At 34.3% G+C, this 21,864-nt stretch overlaps 1 protein-coding gene across 1 annotated transcript in view; it reads right to left on the bottom strand.

Moving 5' to 3' along the window:
• The window catches only part of CLPX (caseinolytic mitochondrial matrix peptidase chaperone subunit), a 32,904-nt gene extending 13,550 nt beyond the window's left edge, over window positions 1-19,354 (bottom strand). Inside the window, exons 1-6 of the mRNA XM_011363326.2 lie at window positions 19,038-19,354; window positions 12,719-12,876; window positions 11,432-11,549; window positions 5,472-5,626; window positions 3,699-3,858; window positions 2,261-2,302 (exon numbers count right to left, since the gene is read on the bottom strand). Coding sequence (XP_011361628.1) covers window positions 2,261-2,302; window positions 3,699-3,858; window positions 5,472-5,626; window positions 11,432-11,549; window positions 12,719-12,876; window positions 19,038-19,116 — 712 coding nt within the window. The 5' untranslated portion in view covers window positions 19,117-19,354. The remainder of the gene's footprint in view (window positions 1-2,260; window positions 2,303-3,698; window positions 3,859-5,471; window positions 5,627-11,431; window positions 11,550-12,718; window positions 12,877-19,037) is intronic.
• Window positions 19,355-21,864: the final 2,510 nt, after the last annotated feature.

Here is a 21,864-nt window from a genome sequence, read left to right as displayed (position 1 = left end):
AGGCAAAAAAAAAAAAAAAATGCAGTCTCCTATTTGGGTGCAGTTAGCTAGCTAGTTGACTCTAGCAAAATTGTTTGCTTTTTAAAAAATTTCTGCAAAATTTAGTGAGGAATTGTGACAATATAGGAAGTGGCTTGGCTCAACTTTAGATATGCTCAAGAGAAAAAAATAATTTAGGTGAATAATTTGAATAAAATTGCAAGAAGAAGCATGTTAACTACAGTAAGATCACATTATACAAGAATTTAACTTAATGATTAAAGTTAAAAGAGGAATAATTTAAATAGTACAGAACAAATGTTAATCATTCCATTTTATAAAAATATGTCTCGGAGTAAACTTGAGATAACTCTCCTGTCCTTTTAGTTTAGTCTCTATTCCTACATATCTCACTGCATAAGCAACTCTATAATGAGCAGAACTGAGAGCAGGCAGACTAGTGTAGGGGTTAGTTGCATGAAACTCATCAGCTGCAATGATCCTGGACAAATTACTTAATATTTCTGTGCTTCAGTTTTCTCATCTATAAAATGGAAGTGAAAATAAAAGTTTCTGTCTTACCAGGTTTTGGGAAGATTACATAAGCTAACATACATAAAACACTAAGAACAGTGCTTGGCGGATAGTTTTATAAATATCATAGAAGAATTTGCCATTAGCATTGCTTTTTTCCTAGTGTTTAAGTATTTGTATAATACACAAATACAAGCCAACTATTTCATCTGTTGCTCAACTTAAGAAAAACATACGTTCTAATGATAGAGAAAAAAAAATCAGCCTTATTAAGAGTAGTATGTTGGTCTCTAACGTGATTTCCAAAGAAATTTTCAAGAATATTCTGATTATATTTGATTTGGGCCTAATACCCTAACTTTAGAACTTAAAACTTCACATAGGACAAGGTTAAACTACACATGAAAATAAATTCTTTTAAGCTTTAAAAATATTAATTTCTAAGTCAATCAGTATATGTAATTATAAACTGCTTTTACCTAAGTTCTTAAATACTATTACTTGTTAACATTTAAATTACATTAAATCACTACATTTATTACATGATATTTCTTTCAAAATATTCACTATGGACTTTTCTTTACTACTAGTTTCACTAGCCATCTGCCCAAATTTATATAGTATTGACAGCATATTTGATTATATTTTTTGGGTTATAAAATATATGTTATACAAGCACTTAAAGTATATTATTTAGATTTTTTTTATACATAATCTAATTCTACTGCACTTACTGTGTTTCTTAATTTTACAATATATGGTATAATAATTATTTTCATACAATTTAAAAATAACTAGAGATAACACAATTTTATTATGCATAATAAATCTCATGCCAGAATTGGTAGTTATGTTCTCATGGCACATCCTGTATTTATAATATACTTCAAATGCTAGATAAATAATAATGCTTGAGTCAAAGGCAAAGTAAACGTATCAAACTTAGAAGTAAAAACTGTTCATACTGGTTTATCTATTAATTATCTTTGTTTGTTATTTTAATTACTAAAACATAAGGCCATGTGAATCTTTTTATGATACACCTAGAACCCTCACCCTCTGTGCAGCAACTATATCCACCTCCAAAGGAATGGGTGCCAGACATCAGAATGGCCACTATCCTTGATTTATCAGGTTCTTCCATGCCCTCCATCAGACCATCCGATTCTTATAGGGGCAATCCAGGGCTGATAACTGCGAATTGGGGCTTATTCACAATTTGCAAGGCTATATTAACTTTCATATACACCAAAAAATAAACACTGGTTTCTGGCAAAGAGTAGTTCAAAGATAACCTGACTCTCCCAAAATTTATGTCACTTAAAATTATGCAGGCTAACTCTAATTGTATGGCAAAAAAGAAGAAAAAAAAAAGATATAAAGTAGTAAGCTATAGATTTTTAAAAATACAACTCCTGTTAACATGCAGATCTACATTTGTAGAGAAAAACAATGTATAATACTTTTTATTTCTCTATATTATACTTTAAGAAATATCACAACAGAAAAAATAAAATCGAATATCTAAAATAACCCAATCTATACAAGCTACACTAATTAGCTAATAAAATGTTCGGAAGTTATATATACCATGCATGATAAACATGTTTAGATAATATACAACATCTTTCTTGGTAATATAAAAGCAAATACATGTCCACTGTTATTATTGCTAACATATTTCACCGAAATAAATCTCAAAAGGAAGAATGATTATAGAGGAAGACCTGAGGAGGGGGTCACTTACTTGTAAATCTGTATTCATCCTCCCGTCTTCTTATTTCTAACTCTAAGAAAGAGGATGAAAATGGTAACGTGAAAATATTACATATTTGTTTACGGGAACAAACAAAGAGTATCCCACTACTTGTCCTCCTCCAAATATATTTACAGAATGTGCTCATTAACTTTTTTTAGCTTTTCAAAACATTATGAAAGAATCTATATGCTAATCCTTTCTACAGTAAAAAAACAAAACAAAACAAAAAAAAAAACAACAACTTAATGATGGCTATCCAGTTGCTAATATTCACATTTGCCAAATACAAAGTTATCTATTTTAAGAAATAAGTAGTACAAGTCTTTGATAAGAGTTTAAATCCCTCATACTATAAATATCATATAACTGTTTGCTTTTCCAGCACCTAGAAGAATTTAATTGATTGTGGACTGAAGGAACCAAAAAAAAATCATTTTGCTTCATGACTAAACAGTGCTATTTGGACCTTATAAAAATGAAGGTTCCAAGTCTTCCCTTAGTTATTATGAATACTTTCTAAAAATAAAGTAACTGTTACCACATAACTATTTTACAGTAAGTTCAACAAATGAACAAGTGTCTCCACTGAGCCCTATATTTAGTAGCTATTAAAAGTAATCAAAAGTTATAGTAGTTTCATAAATGTAACTCCCTCCAATAGTAAAATGATTACTAAAAGAACGTAAAATGATAGATTATAGGCCTAAGTAAGAAATCAAAGCTCCCTGGCCACCAACAAAGAACTTAAAATATTTACCTCTTATTCTACTTACAGTTTTTTAATAAAATCATTCTATTAATATAATATACATTATTGTCCACAGTAAGCTGAGATTACACAGTACACTGGTATATTAGAATCTATCGCTAATAGGAATTATACTTTGAATCACTTACAAATTTGCCCTTAACCTTGTACTCTGTACCTGCCCGCCCCCCACAGAAACAGTGCTGCCTACGTTCTGTAAGAGTTATCTCCATATATCTCTGATTTAGGCAAATGAAATTCTGTACCCTGAACCCAAAAGAGAAGAACTCAGAGTTGTACAGAAGATTGCAATTATAGGGTCAGGGTGAACTAGGAGTGAAGTCTACAATTCAAAGGTGATATCTCAATCTCTACTCCAGTAATTTTTGAACATTTTTCACTGAGACCCTTGGTAAGAAATACATTTTACTCTGTGACTCAGAACCCATGCACATATAACTGTGAGCAAAAGTTTTAAGAAATAATACTTAACTGCAAGTTAATGTATTCTGGTATTTTCTACTCACATCTACTACACTTAAAAAAAATATGCTGTTGACAACCTACCAAAGTGATTTCATAATCCACTAACGGAAAGTGACCTGTACTTTGAAAATGTTGTGTACTATACCTCTAAGCATAGTAATCTCTATTTAGGCCAATTATCAAAACACTAACCTCTAGGTGTTAATGATGTCTGCTTCTCAACCTCTGCTTGCTGTCTCAGATTAGCTGGGATATTATTATATATTCTCTTATAATGATTGTAGACAGCAACTGAAAGCACCTTCTTAGCAAATGACTGGCCAACAACATACTTGTCGAGGTAGTTATAAATCTGAAAAATAATCATATTTTGAATAATTTAATATGAATAATTTAATATGAGCTATTATAAAAACACACATTAAAGAGTTATATACTGAGCATATTTGCTTACAGTTTTAAATGTGAACAAAGACTCATCAAAAACAAAATGCCAAGGGCATGATACATTATGTAGCAATGATTCAAGGCCCCAAACTCTAAATGAACAAAAACACAATTTGTTTGTTCTCTAGCCTAACAAAATGTCACTGCACTCTTCTAGTGCTATGCCAATTTCTATTCTATAAACAATGCCACTGATCCTAATTTTTAAAAGTTAATATTAAAGTCACTTAGAATACCTACACATGCCACCATAGGTCTAAAGGTATCATCATTAATGTGAATCTTAAAATAAATCCTTTCTACACCTTTCTTGACCATATTAATAATAACCTTCACAAAGATAATATATTATAAAACCACCCTTTTCAAAATTAAGCATTATATAATCAAAAGCCATTATATTACCAGTATCTATGTGTTTTAAAACAAACATTTAGCTTTTTCTCAGATATTAACTTTAAGGATACTTATTTATCTATATGGCAATCTAAAAGCTTTACTCTTAGTAGAAACTAAAGTTCTATTTGATATGTGGCTATTACCACAGCTTAGAACCTGGAGTAAATTCTTTCGGCTTTTTATAAATAGAAATTAACTGTTAATATTCACTAACTCTGGAAAATAGTTTAACTGCCTGTTTATTTTCTAGAAATTTGATTCGGATGTCTAAAGTCTGCACAAATTAGTGGAGAATATAAAGCTTAATGGCTATATTTCCCATTACATCATTTATTTTTACATAGCAAAATTTTAAAAACTCTGCATTCTTCACAAATTACACCCATGAATTATTAAATCCGCCACAGCACATCTGGAGGAAGAGACAAATGCACCGATATCTAAATACAGTAGAAGAAAGGTACAGAGGGTGAAAAATAATCAAAGAGCACAAACATATGAGACATGGCCAGAACACAGGGCACAGAGCCCAGGAGCAGGGCTCCTATTCTCAGAAAGCGCACACCAAGTACCCAGTGGAGCTTGTGGTACACTCTGCCGTGTTTCATACCAGCCCAATCACAATCTATCTGAGACTCTTGACAAGAGCCAACACCACAAAAGCCAAAGTGCTATAAAAGAGAGCGCTGGCACACTGGCTGTCAAACAATTACTTGCTTCCATTGTTAACCTGAGGCTCTTTTACCATAAAGTAGACTAATTTAATGGGGAGCAATTGCAGGCTGGTTTTATTTAGGGGCCTAAACTAACAAAAGTAAATCCACAGCTGTTTTATTTTAAGGATATCATTTTAGATTAATTTAGTATTAACATTTTTTAGTAATCACCCAACTATATTTCACTGCTAACGAACACAGTAATCATGAAGACAGCAATGGACTCCATACTTAAATTCCAAGTATCAAAGATCAATAACAATTTGGCCAGATATAGTCCATATTAAGAACTTATAATATGTATTTAGATACTAGTATTAGGATCTAATATAAACTGGGGAGAGGGGAACAATGAAATGTCTCCAAGATAAAATACTTAAAAGACTGAGCTAAGACTTTATACCTTTTTGGGGGGAGGAGGTGGTTTCTGTTGGAATGCCAATTTTACAGCTTCTGCTGCTGATTCAGGTTCTTTAATTATGCTCTTCTTTGAGTCTGCTTCAGATAGCACAACAAAAAAATGATGACATTTTTCACACTTCACAAAACGAGTGGATGCTGTAAAAGGAAAGAAAGGTCAGCAGAGAAAAATAAATAATTTAAATACTGTTTTACCTTAAAGACTCACTGCAAATGAAAACTATATACTTGACAAAAAGTAGGCTTGTAGTTTACTCCACTTGACACAACTAAGATAGATGATAAAGATAGATAAGTTCAGTAAACTACATTATTCATTTCAACTAGGTTCTTTCATTTTATGATACACAAAAATTGAAAGAGAGAAATCTATTTTAATCCCTAAAAATGTAAAAAAAAAAAAAAAGTATATTCTTTAGGTTATTTTCAAAACTATGAGCATTTTTAAAAACTTTGACTTGGCAAAAAGATAAAATTATTTCATATCTTCCTTATTCTCATCTTTAACTACTGCATTAATTCCTATTTCTTTCATTTAAAAACCATTGAGAAAGCAACAAAATAACAACATTTTCAGTCATATTGACTGAAAGATAATCATACAGCTTTTGGAAACAACACAAGGGAAATTAAAAGTGCAGGGTAAAAAGAGTTTCTTTATGGCAACACATCAACTACAGAATATCCTGTGTTAAACCAAAAGTGATTTCTTCTTTTCTCTTTTTAAAACAAGGCTATAGGATGTAGACGTATGACATGTACACTCTTAACCTTCTGTAAGCCTACCTCTACTAATGGTAACCAGGAACCTCAGAAAGCAGCATGATAGAGAAGCCCATAAAGACTATTAACAGATAAAGAACAAAAGGTACAAAGGAATTAGTTATATGTTGGTAGGTCTAAGTAATATATTTTTGTGTAATCTAACCAGACAATTAAAACTGCAAAGAAAAAGAATTTTAAAAACTATGGGAATCTCTCTCCTTTGGAAATATTACTACCTATCTCTAGATTACAAGCAAAACTGCACTGGAAAGCATACCTAAATCTTCACAATCTAAATTACGAAAAGAAAAAAAAAAAGACAATTCCACATTTAAAAATTAAATTTAATTATTAATTTAATCAAATGAATTCTTGTGTGTCTGTTCTTAAACAGGCCAATATATTCTGAATAAATTTTAGCAGCAAATTTTAAACTAGAAGAGGGACCATCCATGTTTTCTATTTATTGAACACCAATAAATGCTTACCTAAAAAAAAAAAAAAAAAAAATCAAGCTCTTTCAAGTACATTCAATTAACACAAGCACAAATACATTTCCCATCAATGGGAAAGAGAGTCAATGCCTTTATTTTATAATAAGGCACCAGTTTACTATTGTTACTTATGGTAAATAAGGCAAGGATAAAAGGCAGAGAAGCCTCTTATTTAGTTCAGGCTGTATGACAAGAAAATCTGGCCTGAGAACACAAGAACAAAATATTTAAAAAATCAGGTCAAAGGGATAGAGATTAAATACTAACAATTCATATCTCTTTTTGCTTACTATTGAAGGGTTGCTTAAATTTTATTTGAATACTTACAATACAATTTTATACTGAAATATGTTCAACATATACCCAAACTCAAGGATTCCATGTTATTTATCAAAATGCTATTAAAAAAAAAAAAAGGCATTGCAATGCATATTTTTTTATTCCTAAAAACAAAGGGCAAAAATCTAATTTTGTTAAATTATCAGGGGATAAATAAACCACCTTCCTTTAAATGATTATAAGTATTCTATATTCCTTTATATACAGAATACTGATCCCAGTAAACAAACTTGTATAGTATGCCAACAACAGAAAGACTATCTTAGCAAAAACTTTTTCAGGAGATTTGTCTAAATGAAAGTTCTTCATGATTCCAAATAAGTTTCAGGGTCCAACATAAAATCTCCAAACCATCGCAGAAAAGTTTAATTTTCACCCTATGAGACACGTAAGTGCAGTAAGCCTTCAAAAAGTATTATATACATAAAAATAAAAACAACAAAAGGCTCTAACTTAAATATAAATATTCATGTTTGACAGATTATTTTTTAATGGGCAAAAGAAAGCTAAAGAATAGTATATATTAGTCCTTATAATCAAAACTTTCTTGGCTATTATTCTTATTTCAATTTCTGCTGATTTTCTATACATTCATAATGTTAGGTATAAAAATAATATTTTATTTCAACAAGCAAGAGTAATACCACTTTAATATGAAAACAAAAAAATCACTATAAACATACTCACGAGATTGAATACATACAGAAAGGTCCATGAGCTAAAAATAGTTTTTACATTTGAGAAAAAAATGACAATGAAAGTTACTACACAAAGTTTTATTGGAACACAGCCATCCTCATTCATTTACATTGCCTATGGCTGCTTTCCCACTATAACAGCAAGGAATAGTTATAACAGAGAATAGTTATAACAGAGACAATATGGCCCACAAAGCCTAAAATATTTACTATTTGGTCTTTTATAGTAGAAGTTTCCTGACTCTTGCTATACAGCATTTAAAAGAAAAGAACAACATATAGAATGAGAAAAAAATATTTGTAAATCACATATTTGGCCAAGGATCTAGTATTCAGAATATATACAGAACTCTTACAACTCAACAATAAAAAGATAACTCAATTTAAAAATGGACAAAGGATTTAAATATTCTTTTCTCCAAAGAAGATACACGAATGGCCAATAAACACATGAAAAGACATCTTTAGTCATTAGGGAAATGTAAATCAAAATCATAATCAGATACTACTTCACATTCCTATGATGGCCACAATAAAAAAACTACTAAAAAGTGTTGAAGAGGATGTGGAGAAATTGGAACCCTTTACATTGCTAGCTGGGTTGCAGGATGGTATAGTTTCTGTGGAAAATAGTTTGGCAGTTCTTTAGAAAGCTTAACATAGTTACTATTTCATTCAGCAATTCCATTCCTAAGCATATACTCATAGTTACTATTTCATTCAGCAATTCCATTCCTAAGCATATACTCAAGAGAAGTAAAAACATAACGACTTGTACACAAATGTTCATAGTAGTATTCAGAATAGCCAACAAATGGAAACAACCCAAATGTCCACCAAAGAATGAATAGACTAACAATGAAATTCAGCCATAAGAAACAATGAAGTACTGACACATAATGCAACCCAAATGAACCTTGAAAACATGTTAAACGAAAGAAATCAGACACAAAATGCCACATATTGTGTAATTCTATTTCTATGAAATATTGAAGACAGATATCCATGGAAACATCAAGTAGGGTAACGGTTACCAGGGCTAGGAGGGGAAGGGGTAAAAGTGACTGCTAAGGGGTATGGGATTTCTTTTTGGGGTGATGAAAATGTTCTGGAATTAGACAGTAGTGATGACTGTACAACTTGGTGAATATACTAAAAATCCCTGAAATGCACAATTTCAAAGGGTAAATTATATAGTATGTGAATATTTCAATAAATTAAAATTTTTTAAAAAGAAAGAACTAGACTTGTATTAATATACATAGCTCTCAAAACACTGCTGAATTAGAATTTTAAAAAAGCAATTTGTAAAAACATTAACAATATGATACCATTTATGCTTTTAAAAAGTTTTAGGTTTGTCTATGGCCATGCTACCCTGAATGTGCCCAACATTGTCTGATCTCGGAAGCTAAGATAAGAAGGGTCAGGCCTGGTTAGTACTTGGATGGGAGACCACCTAGGAATACCAGGTGCTGTAGGTGTTAATAAAAAATAAATAAATAAACAAATAAAAATAAATAAAATAAAAAGTTTTAGGTTTGATGAACAAATAATACATAAGTATAACTTTAGCTTTATAATGTTCTACTTTTTTAATAAAGAGGGATACACACATGTATTCCTCGGGTAATTAAAAGTAACTAAAAATGACAAAAAAGTGGACAATTACCTTAATCAGGCCATTTGCAAAAGAACTACAGGTGACCAAAAGCACATAAAAGGATGTTTATGAATTAATAACTAAATAAATGCAGATTCAAGCAAAATGAATAACCTGAGATCAAACAAAATTCTTTACAATTAGGATGACCCAATTTTCAATGAATAGACACAGAAGGTCCTTGCATTCAAAAGGATGTATTCTGAAGACCTGTATTATGAGTCTACTCTCACTTCTGGGGCCTATGACTCCTCTGCAGTAAAGTTCCAGAGGACAGGGACACTGTAAGGTTCATGTGTGTATTTTCTAAGCCTAGCAGCATCTGACTCAACAGATGTTTGCTTACTAAATTATATATAAGTATGGACTCTTCCTTTACTCTTTTCTACATTCCCTACTTTCACATCCCTCTCTCCCATTAGAACTCCCAAAGGAAACAGACCACACTCAGCCTTGAGTTGATTAGATAACGCTATAGTGTTTTCCACAGTTGGTCTTACTATCAAATTTACAGATTCTAGGGAAAGAGGGAATCTGCATGTTTAACAATTTCCCTCAGTGAACACTTAATCACTATTGAACAATAGTGACCTGGCAGGTTTTGAAAATACTATATAAAAGAAAAATAAATTTACTCTCAAGAAGAACTAGTTTATCCCTAAAGAATTCCAGCTGGTAGAAATGTATGAGATAGAAACTTCTGAATAGTAAATCCTCACTGCTCTGTGTGACCTTGGGTGAATTACTCAAACTTGCTCAATCTCAGCTTCTTCACTGATAAAAATGAGGATATTCTGTCCTGACAAAAATAAGACTGTGAGAATAAAATGACATATACTGGCATTTATCAAATGTTAATTCCTTTCCTTTCCACTTGAAGAAATTATCCCTTATGTCTATAAAGGTTGAAATCTTTCTCTGGGGGAAAAAAAGGGAAATTTTCTGTGTGTATATAATATGACACTACCATTATGAACTGAGCAATTCTCAAACTTTTTAGAACTTTAGTATATCACACCAAATTTGTTAATAGCAAATGTTATTTAGAAGTCACTTTCATTTTATATTGCGATACAAATTAATAATTTATTCAGACTGATTTTTCTCTTTGATTCCTTACCTGGCAAAAACCTTGAAGAGAACCTCTAAAGCTCTAGCTATAGAGTGGAACTACTTTAAAAGTCCTTCTAAAACTGTAAAAACATGCTACATGTAGTACTTTTTCATACACTGGCCAATTAATATTACTGATAAATGTGCAACTGTAACTGAAGTCTCAATATTTAATAAATATTTAATAAAGAGAATATTCTCCAGCTAATCATCAGAAACTAAAATTTCCGCCAAACCTGACCTTTACATAACTGGACTGTATAAGGAAGGCTGACAATGTAATTTACTCTTGGGTCACTACTATTAACTCTAACCATTCAGGAAATGAGTCATTTGATTCATTAAACAAAATATCTGCAGTAACATCTTTGCATTTTAGAGCATTACTGACATTGACAGCAAAAGGACTGTTGATTTCTTCCTTCTCTTAGTGTCTGAATCATTAATAATTATCAAACATTTTCTATAATTGAGAGCATAGATCCTCTCATAAGTACTCAGAGAGGGAAAATACCTTAATATTCGAATGACTGACCTCTCCAATTATGAGATGTTCAATAGTTATCTGACGAATGGAATAATAAAAACGGATAAATAACACTTGGTTTTCCTACAGCTTAATGGTCACATGCATAAAAACTCACAAAATCCAAGTCTAAAATAAACGCACATAAGCAAAATTAAAAAAGAAATCATTTTCTTAAACTATCTTTTATACCACAGGGAAAAATATTACCAGTCCTGGGAATTTTTAGTATCTGGTGAACATGAGAGAGAACAGTAAGTTCGAAAAGAAAATAACCCTGGCTTATATAATTTATATATTTCTAAAGAAAAGGTAGAGCAAAATAATAATAAAAGTAACACTTACACACAAAGGTCTCTACATGTGTGCACAAGTCGCCACATTTAGGACAGCGCAGCTGGTTTCCACCTTTCCCAGAATTCCCAGAGCTTGATTTCTTACTGCTTCCCTCACTTGCTGATTTCTAATGTTTTTGGAGGAGGAAAAAAAAATGTTGATTACTACTTTCAGGCAATCATTTTATCTGTAACTTAAATATAAATGATATAGTTTATAATTAATGTTTTAAGTTTTACAATTTCTAGAATGGAATTATTAGTATAATTTATACATTTATTATCACTGGTGTCAAAAAGACATATTTACCACAAAAATAAAATGTTCTAGTAAACATGTACATTTATCTGTATTCCTCCTTTACATGGTAAGTGCCAGCATGTATAACAGCACTCTCCAACCTCTTTGGCACCAAGGACCAGTGCTCCTATGAGAATCTAATGCCTGATGATCTTAGGTGGAGCTGAGGCAGTGATGCTAGCGCTGGGTAGCAGGTGCAAATACATATGAAGCTTTGCTCACTCTCATCTCACCTCCTGCTATGCGGCCCGGTTCCTAACAGGCCCAGGGAGTAGGGATCCCTGATGTATAATAAATAGTTTTCTTTCAATGACTCAATAAGAACTAGGAAAAAAACTACTACAAATAAAAAACCACATTTCAATGAAATTGAATTGGGAGTTATTATAGTGGTAAGTAATGACTCTTAACTTTCTTGAATCTAACTTTTTTCAGCTCTAAAATGATGATAATATCACCTACTTCAGAGAGTCATTGTTAAGATTAAGTGTGGATATGAAAGCACTGAGCATTTTATCTCACATAATATTAACTAGTGTTAGTCAAATTCACATAATAAAAAAATAATCCACTGACCTAATAATAATCACTATCCATCTACTTGTAAGTTACAGAGCAGCTCAACACTAAGTCATAGCCAAGATTTTTAGGTAGAATATGAAATGAGGTTTATACTATCTTGAGTTATAAGAGTTGTATGAAAGCAGGAAATGTTGGCTATTTCTTATTCAACCCTATAGAATGACTACATAGATTACATAATGAAGCTTCATTACTACTGTGGGATGTTAAAACATTTAATTACTGCTTACTAAGTGCAATGCTTATAAAACTATTTTATGGTTCAAACGGAAATACAAAATAAAATTACATAAAATTCTTCAGAACATTTTATATATTTCACATTTCCTACGGAAAACATAAGAGTACTATTATTATAATTTTTTAAAGGAGGGAACTCAAATATGCATATAGATGCCAATAAAGACATAAGACCTTATTTCCATCTCCGGAGCCATCTTTACTTATCCCATCTTTTGAGGCAAAGTATGCTGGTGTTTCTGTAAAGGTTCTAAAAGGAGCTCTTCTTAGAATCTGAGTTTCAAAGGTCCCAAGCCTTCCTAATACAGGTATATGAATGCGACAAGAAATACCTGAAAATACAATGAAATTTATTAGCCTACACATCAAACACTAACATGCTTTCAACAAATTCTCTACAAACAAAAATTCCTTAGGCATAAAGTAGGCTGAAAAAGCTACAGTTTTCACAATAGTAATACAAACTGGTAGAGAAAATAGTGATACCATCAGAGGCAGAGCCCTCTCAAAAATAGGCCAGATCTGGGCCTTGGACAGATTCCAGGTGAATAGAGATGTTTCTTTTCTTTCCAGCCCTGTTCTTTGGAAGTAGGAAGTGAAGACCACCCAGGTCATAACAATGAGTGGCTTTTTCGAAGTTTGAGATATGCAGTTCAACACGCCTCATCTGCAGGGGCAAAAGGCCATTCATGTCCTATATTCTTATTCTTCTTATATCTACCAATGAGAATAAGCAATTGACATGAACTCTTGTGTCTTTGGTTATACAGGGGTAATATCCTCAACAATGGAAACAAACATCAAATGTTCTTTAAAAAGTTATGTGCTGTTCATATTTGATGTTAAAATTCTTAAAAAGAATAGAGATTATTTTGCAAACTTTTTCTGTAAAGGACACGGATAGTAAATATGTTCAGTTTTCTGAGCCACATCTCAGCTTTGTGGCTCCTGTAGTCTCAGCCCCAACTATGCCTGTAACATCAGAGCAAAAGTAAACAACATATAAACAAATGAGTGTGGCCAGATTTGGTCCATGGGGTCATTGTTTGCTGCCCCCTGATTTTTCTCATATAAATAAACCCCAAAATAAGTTACAGGCAATGGCAAAAGAGCCATACTGCATACTGAGCCAGCTTTAAGAATGTTCCCTACATAAGAAAATTAAATGGTCCCAGGTTAAACAAAATTCCATAGATTTCAGAATCTTGCATAAGCTAACCTACATTAATGAATCATCAAGAAGGAAGTTTCCCAGCAGTTTACCCGAGTGCTGTTAGGAGGTAATAAAGTAAATAAAGAAGGAGGGTGGGGGGGATTAATGTTAATATTTAAATGAATTTAAGCAACTGATTTTTGCCTTCCTCATTTTATTCCCTGCAAAATTCTCAATTCAGGCTTTAAACTTTTATTTCTACACCTGTAAGGGCTTTTAAGAGATCATGCACACATGTATGTATTTATCCAAATGCAAAAACTGGTTTAAAATTATGTCCTTTAAACAAGTCAAAAACAACTACTTCATTATATAACTGACTGGTTTTATTAATTCCAATTTTCCAACAGCACACACTGTTAGCACAACTAATTTCTTTATAATCCTAGGCCATCTGCTCCACAAAGCACAAAAATGAACCCACCAAATTCTCTGGGAAAGATACAAGTAAGAGGAACCAAATTTTCTCATCTCTATATAAATTCACGAAGAACACCAAAAAGGATTAAGGTTTATCACACCCCAGGCCCTATTCCATAGTCTGTAAAATTTTGATTAACATTAAATTTGAATATTAATAATGTAAAAATACATTTTGATGTTTTCCTTCTAAGTAATGTTTTCAAAAGACATTTCAAATTTCTCGTGTTAACATTTCCATTTTTCAAAGTAAATGACAATAACCATTATACTCTCAATAGAATGAGATTTAAGGTAGTTCATAAATTTTAAGCTAAACATTAATGTTTTTCCAAGGACATATGATTTAAAGACTATAACAATCCAAAAGGCAAGTCTAGAAAAAGTAATGGGGAGAGGGATAGATGAGATCAAGAACGCAGAAAGTTAATGGACATTAAGGCTGTTTGGTGGTTCACTGTTTTATTTTGTGTTTGAAAAAGTCCAAAGTTAGTTAATATGAAAAACAGCAAAACAAAATTATAATCTATGTAACAAGTATAATGTTTTAATTGAGCCATTACAACATATTCACAAAGAAAACTACAATTATAACAAAATTATGTAAGGCTATTTGTACTTGGATGTTTAGAACAAAACCACCCTGAAGTATCACATACAGTATATCATTTCCCACTTACAAGAAAACAGGCATTTTAAGTGTTTAACAATTTACAATATCTAATATTATTAGAAAATAATCTGAAAGGAAATTATCTAAAGTCTACCTGTATAGAAAGAAAAATAAATCCTTCCTTTCATATAACTTATCAAGTAACAATATGAAACCAATGCAACCATACAGTCATCACAGAAAATACTATCTGGAAAACATGCTTACACTTCTAAATTTAGGAGTTTCTTTGCTGGTCCTGATGGTATGGTACTGCAGCATTGTTTTAACATTCTATAATCTATAGGCTATACCAACAACTAAATCCACAGTTCTCAAACTTGAGTGTGCAGTGGAATCATCTGGAAAGCTTGTTAAAACACAGATTGCAGGGGATCTTCCCTGTTTCTGACTCAGAAGGTCTGAGGTAGGACCCAAAAATGCATTTCTAACAAGTTCCCAGGTGATGCTGATGTTGCTAATTTCCCCATACTTTTATACCACTGTACTAAACAATGTAAATAATCACTCACCAATCGTATAAATCTTCAAAGAAATCATTGCAGCAAGCTAATCATGAGTTTTTAACCTTTTTTGAGCCACGAACCCCTTTGGTAGTCTGGTAAAGTCTGTGGACAAGCCCCTTCTCAGAATGTTTTCAAATGTATAGAATAAAATATCTAACAAAGGAAACCAATTATACTGTAGTTATATTTTAAAAATATTTTTCTTCACTAACAAAATTAAATATGATCTAATAGCTCTTTTATTATCATAATTTCAAAGTAGTGAAAATTATATACAAACAGTATTTTGAGATATCTGCAACTGTAATGTGATATGAAAATATGTGGTGACAAATTCAGATACTGCTAATACTACTGTGGTTGTTGTTTAACTTCGGAATTGAAAGAAATGCTATATTTCACTTAAAGATTAGTGAAAATAAAGTTCACAGAACCCTGAATTTTATCCCTGACCCTTTGAAGGCCTGTGAACCCAAAGAGAAAAAAACCCTAAAAGACAAAAAGGGAAGTATTTCTGTAAAGTATATTTTGAAAGACTATATGGCAGCAATGACAGATGACAGTTAAAAAGGTAAACCATGTACAAAATTTTTGTCATACAGTTTTCTGAATTTCAGAGCGGGTGTTTTTAAAAAGAAATAGAATAAGGTACGCAGATTTTAGGGCTATTAAGGAGAGTTATTTATTCAATTTTTAAATATTTGATTGCCCATATTCAATTTTGAATTAAGCATTCTCCAAAAACATACAAATGATTCAGCTTAAAATATAAATCGATCTTTAATTTATATTTTAGAAATAGAGTGAAAGAACTAACAAAAAATTTTAAGTTATTTGCGGTGGCAATAAGTGCACAACAATTGATGAAATGGCAAATCAAATTAAATGCTCACTTAAACACCTGGCCTCTAACCTCTAACAAATTGGGGGAAAAATTTAAACAAAACCAATGCCGGCAAATTAGTAGATGCTTATTGCTTTTATTAGTCTCAAAATTTCATTTTATGCCCAAGTTATTGTTTCATGAATTAAGAAGTATTCTTAATAAAGAAAAATAACATTACTCTGATAATAGCTTTCCTTAAGTTTAAAAATATTTGATGGGTTTTCACTAAGTCCAGTCTGCTAGTCCGAAGATGAATATGCCAAAAGAAAGAAATGTTGATTAAGAAATAATTTGCAATAAAGATGCTATATTATTTATTAGCTTTAAACTGTATTGTATTTAACTACCAAAAGAAACAGAGAATTAAAATTAAAATCTAGACATATTATGTAACTATCATGAAAACTATGGACATGTTTGAGCATCTTCACATCTTCATTACACTCTCACGAAGTGACACCTTTTAATAGACAAGGACAGAAGGCAGCTAGAAATCAAGGCAGTTACCAGTGATCCCGCGATTCTCACAAATTCAGACCAAATATTGTCATTCAGATTCTTTTAAATGGAATCAAGCATTTCTGAATACACATATTTAGAAAGTAAATTGAAATATATACAAAGTACATTTTTAAAAATAAACATTAAAATAGAAAAAGACCAGCAATTTGAGTAGAAAAAATATTTAAAATTTCTACTTTACTATAGGTTTCACGTTAAAAAAGACTGAGGAAAAACACATTAAATTGGATACATATAGCCCAAAAGGAAAAGAAATAGATCCAGTATCTAGTATAATTTACTAAATAATTTTTCAAACTATCATAAAATTTTTAGTCTTACATGAGAGTAATGCAAAGAATAGCACTGTACTTCAGAGAAGCTCTGAAATGTCCTCTTTTATTAACTAATTTTATAACTTGTTAGAAGACTATTTCGATCAAGTTCTCATTTATGTTGTTAAATTTCTTTACTCTTTATAATAATAAACCAGCTAAAGTTCAATTCTGATTTTTCTTTCGCCTCTCTTCCTCATCCCGGGAGTCCTAAATAAAAATAATCCTCCTGGAGTTTTTTAAATCCTTAAATAGCTCTACATTTTTGTAGACTTTTAGAATTTCTACTATGGAAAATAAATGTTTTATGTAATTAAGCCTTGGGAAAGTCTTAAGTCAATGTGAAAACCATTTGTTGTTATATAAAAATAAATTCTATAATGATCTTTGGTAATGTCTCACATTTTAACTTGCTCCTTTACAGTGAAAACAATAGCTTTGTATTTCTGAAAACCTCTGGCAAACTTATATTTACTGATAAATATATAATTCCTAAATAAGTCATTAATTTGTTAACTTATCTAATGATATATTTAACTTTTAAAGCAGTGGTTGTTTTGAAAAGAAAAAAGAAATAACTGCACATTTTCTATGATTCATAGTTTTCAGGGACAATTGATTGGAACAGATGAAGAACTTCGTTAAATAAGTCTTCCCTACCCAAAGAACATACATACTTTATCCACTCCTAAAAAACAATATTTTCTACTCCACTAGTTTTAACTTGAAGGTGAGGATTTGTTCACCACTATCTCCAGCACCGAAACAAAGGCTGGCACATAGCAGGCCCTCAACAAGTATATGTCAAATAAATAAACTTAAATGTCACTTTCAAGCGTTTACAAGTCAAATTCCTGGAAAAGGACATCGATTTGTTCAGGTTTATCAAGGTCTTGAGAATAAAATCACTCCTTTTACATTTATATGTCATTTAACAAAATGCTTTTGCCCACATTACTTCATTGTATCCCCCTTTGTGAAATAAACTCGGAAATATACATTTAGTAAACAGTAAAAATTTTATAATTAACCTAAAAAGTAGTAAAACGGAGCTTTAAAAAATTTATCCAAGGGTCATAAGCCGACAAACCAAAATAAAACGAATTTGTCACGTAGTTAGTGATTATAACAAGCTCTAGCCTCGTAGTCTGACATAGATTTGGGAAAGAGAAAAAATGGTTTCTTTTCCGGAACCTCTTGGCTGGAGTGCCACTTTCACAGCTCCTGATTAATAGAAAGGAAAGGTAAACAAGCGCCACCCTTAAGAAGCTATCTCGGACCGTCCAGTCGGAAAAACCGGCAAACAACTGCTGAGACACCTAAGTACTTAAAAACAGTTTCTGCAGGAATTTCCTCAATCTCCCTGCCGCTTTCCTGAGGACCCGGAGGTCTTCCCGGCGCCAGGGAGTATTGTGAGCCCCGTTTATGTCCTGGTGTAAGCGGCCGCACAATGACAGTGACACCGCGGGTCTCGCGCGGCCTGAGCCCGGAACGGCTTGCTCGGCGCCCCGCGGCCCCAACAGTGGCAGCCCTTCACTCGAGCCCTCCTCTGAAACCCCAACAGGCTTGAGGGGTACACGGCCGGGTTCCGGAAGAGGAGCTGCAGCCGGGGCAGGCGGCAGTCCCTGGCGGAGTTCTGAGTAAGGTCTGGGAACATTTTTAACTAAAGGAGAAGCATTTTATAACTGTCAGGGTTTCTAAGTGGCCATATTACGGCCCCAAAGTCAGGAAGCCTGAAGCGTGCGGGCGGGGAAGCACAGGGGTTTGCTTCAAATTTGAAAAACAGCTGCTCCAAAGGTTGGCAGAGCCCCATCCTACAGGAAGGGTAAGGTGGTGCCAGGCGAAGCGCCGTGCATCCTCTCACACCCTCGTGGTGGGGTAGGCCTCTTGCTCTCCCCGGGGTCCCCACCGTGGGTATAGTCCTGTACCAATGACCCAGGTGAGGGACTACTTCGTTACCTCTCTGCGCGGAGGCGAGCGAGGAAGTGATGAGCCGCGCAGCGACCGCTCCGCAACTACAAGCGCCGCAACCGGACATCTCCGCGGGGCCTAGGCCGGGGCTTCGCCCCCTGCTGCCCTCCGGGTCTCAGCAGTCCGACTCCTACTCAAAAGGAGCGCTGAATTGGCTCCAGAACCTCCCGCCTACCCTAGGCCCAGTGCAGAGTTCACCTGTCTGGCGGCTAGGCCTTCGCACTCTTCGTGCCCCACTGTCGTCTACCCAATACAGCAGACACCTAACCCCGTTCCCTCCCTCCCCTCCTCCGCGTTCTTCCCCCCCCCGCCCCACCCCCGTCTACCCGGCCCGGGGAGCGTGCGCGCGCCTGCGTTCTAGGCTTATGGATGGGGCGTGGGCGCGCATTGCGTGTGCGTACGTGAGACGCCGTCGTACAGCGAGGGGAAGGGGGCGGTGACCTGGGAGCCAATGAGCGCGCTACGGCGGTGGCTGGCCCTAACTGTAGGAACTACCAGTCCCGACACGCAATTCTTCCGGGAGCCCCTTTTCCTTAGCCTTGAGGAATTTGAGACGGACACGGAGCGATGCAACCCGGGAGTTGTAGTCCTAACTCGTTTAAGTAAAGTCCTGGTCTTTTTCGATTGATGGCAGGGAGTATGGAAGTGAGACCGGTGGCTTAGCTGGCCCCACGTGTAGTTTTTAAAGGCCTTCGGCTTTTGCTAGATTCTTCAGATTTAGTAAGTTCCTACCCGCAGGGATTCCACATCCTGTGTTCCTCGTCTTATCCTTTGTTTCCTCACTTGTATCACGAAAGTGGTATTTTTAACTAGCTCCCCTAGTAACTCTTGGATGACAGCTCTTTTGTTTTTTCAAACGAGTGATAACTCTCTCAGCTGTTGCTAGTCCCTGGGTGCTTTACAATCCTTTGTAGGGTCCCTTAAACTTGATCACACTGGTAAATAGTTCCTTCCTTAAACTCTCTTGTTACTCTTTGAGCCTTCTGACTGCGTGGCTGGTCCCTCTCCAGACAGCTAAAGCAGATTGACCCCTGTACAAGGTGGGGGATGGTGACGAATTAATCAGATTCTTTATCCATCTGGGTTGCCCCCAAACTGAGTATTTACTTCGTATGTTAAGATCCTGATTAACTCCAAATCCTAGAGAAATTGCCAGGTGAGCTTGGATGCCTCTAGTTCTGAGCTTGGGGTAACCGGGGCAAAAGAGGAGCAAGCTAGAGTCAAGACTAGGTCACACAATTTATTTAGCCCTCATCAGTGTTGGATCAGAGAAATGTAGCTTCTAGTTCCCTGGGTCTGATCCTCTGAAGAGACATCGATTGGCCTTGGCCCAGGCCATGTGTGTTGGGCGTGTTGTGTTTTTATGTCTGGGGGAACTGACTCCTGGTACTTCCTCAATTTAAAGTGGCAGGCATCAGAAGGAGCCCAGGTCTTCCTCAGCTGCCTCCATTAATTGAATTTTGGGAAAAGAGAGACGAAAATTCCCTTAATCCTGTGATTTCTTTTTTCCTCCCCCACTCTTAAATCCTTCTGCTCCCTTCACTCCCTGACCTATGGATGTTGCTGTTTACCCTTAAGAACTGGATCTCTGAAGGCAGAGTGTCTCCTCCCACACGCTCTGGGTGTGCACCGGGCCCTGGGTATGGTCTATGGTGGTCCGTGGATCCACCTGGGGTACAAACCCAGGACTTTCTGCATGTAAAGCAGGCGTGCTAACCACTATACTATGGAGCCACTTCCTTAATTCCATGTTTTCAAACTGTGTTAGTAGAATCCCTCAGAAGCTATAGTTCTGTGGTGGAAGTGAGGGAGTCTAACAGGGTGGACCTCCCCTGTCTCCTCTTCCATGCCACCTCAAAGTCAATCAGAGCAGCTCTGCTTTTGTTTCAGTTATTGGTGTTTTGTTTGAAAATAGAGTTTTGCTTTAAAACAGCGTTTGAAAACCATTGATTTTAGGACAAACCTCTCCTTTTAGCAATGACCTAAGCAGGGCACTTGGACCCTAACATCCAATTTAAATATTCATCCCATCCTAACTTTATTTCAATTATATGCACATTTTCTTCTTACAGAAATAAAGAAGTTGCTTGCCAAAATCTATAGATTGCTATCCTTCTGATGCCTGCCACTTTAAATTGAGGAAGTACCAGTATTCGGTGAAGCCTTCCCTTTCTCTGTCTATTCTAAGGGCTTGACTTCTCATTTATTCAGTCAACAAATATTTATTGAACACCAATTACATGCCAGGCACCAAGGAAATAAAACTGAACCAAAAAACTTTTTTTTTTCTCATGGAGCTTCCATTCTAGTGAGGAAGTATAAGACAGTAAGTAAAAAATTACATATCACTGATATGATGATGTAGGAATATCTTTACGTTGTTGTATAATATATCCCTATATCATTCTCAGGACAATTGAACATTTCATTTTATTTATGGGCTGATATTTTGTGTGTTTAGTCTGTATCCCATCTTGACTAAGAGCTCTTTGAAGGCAGGTATTTTATTACATACTTGGGCTGAATACACAATAGAAATTTGGTAAATACTTGATTAAGTACTGCTCTTGCAACAGTACTTTTGCTTAGCAGAAACCTGGGATGGTGTCTTCAGAAAATCCAACATATAATCAGAGCAAGTTATAGTTGACAAAGAGGTAAATGTTAACAGACACAAATTCTACAAATTCGTGCAATGGTTAATCCAACTGACTTTCCCGGAAGGAATTCCCAGAAGATGCATGATTAGCGGAGTGTAGACTTTGCCCTAGAAAGTGCAAAACGAAGGGAGTTGTACACAACTCAGTTCAACTTT

This window comes from Pteropus vampyrus, unplaced genomic scaffold (genome assembly GCF_000151845.1).
Source record: "Pteropus vampyrus isolate Shadow unplaced genomic scaffold, Pvam_2.0 Scaffold85, whole genome shotgun sequence".
Lineage (NCBI taxonomy): Eukaryota > Metazoa > Chordata > Mammalia > Chiroptera > Pteropodidae > Pteropus > Pteropus vampyrus.
Note: the sequence above shows the minus strand (reverse complement) of the source record. Positions and strands in the feature narration are given on the sequence as shown.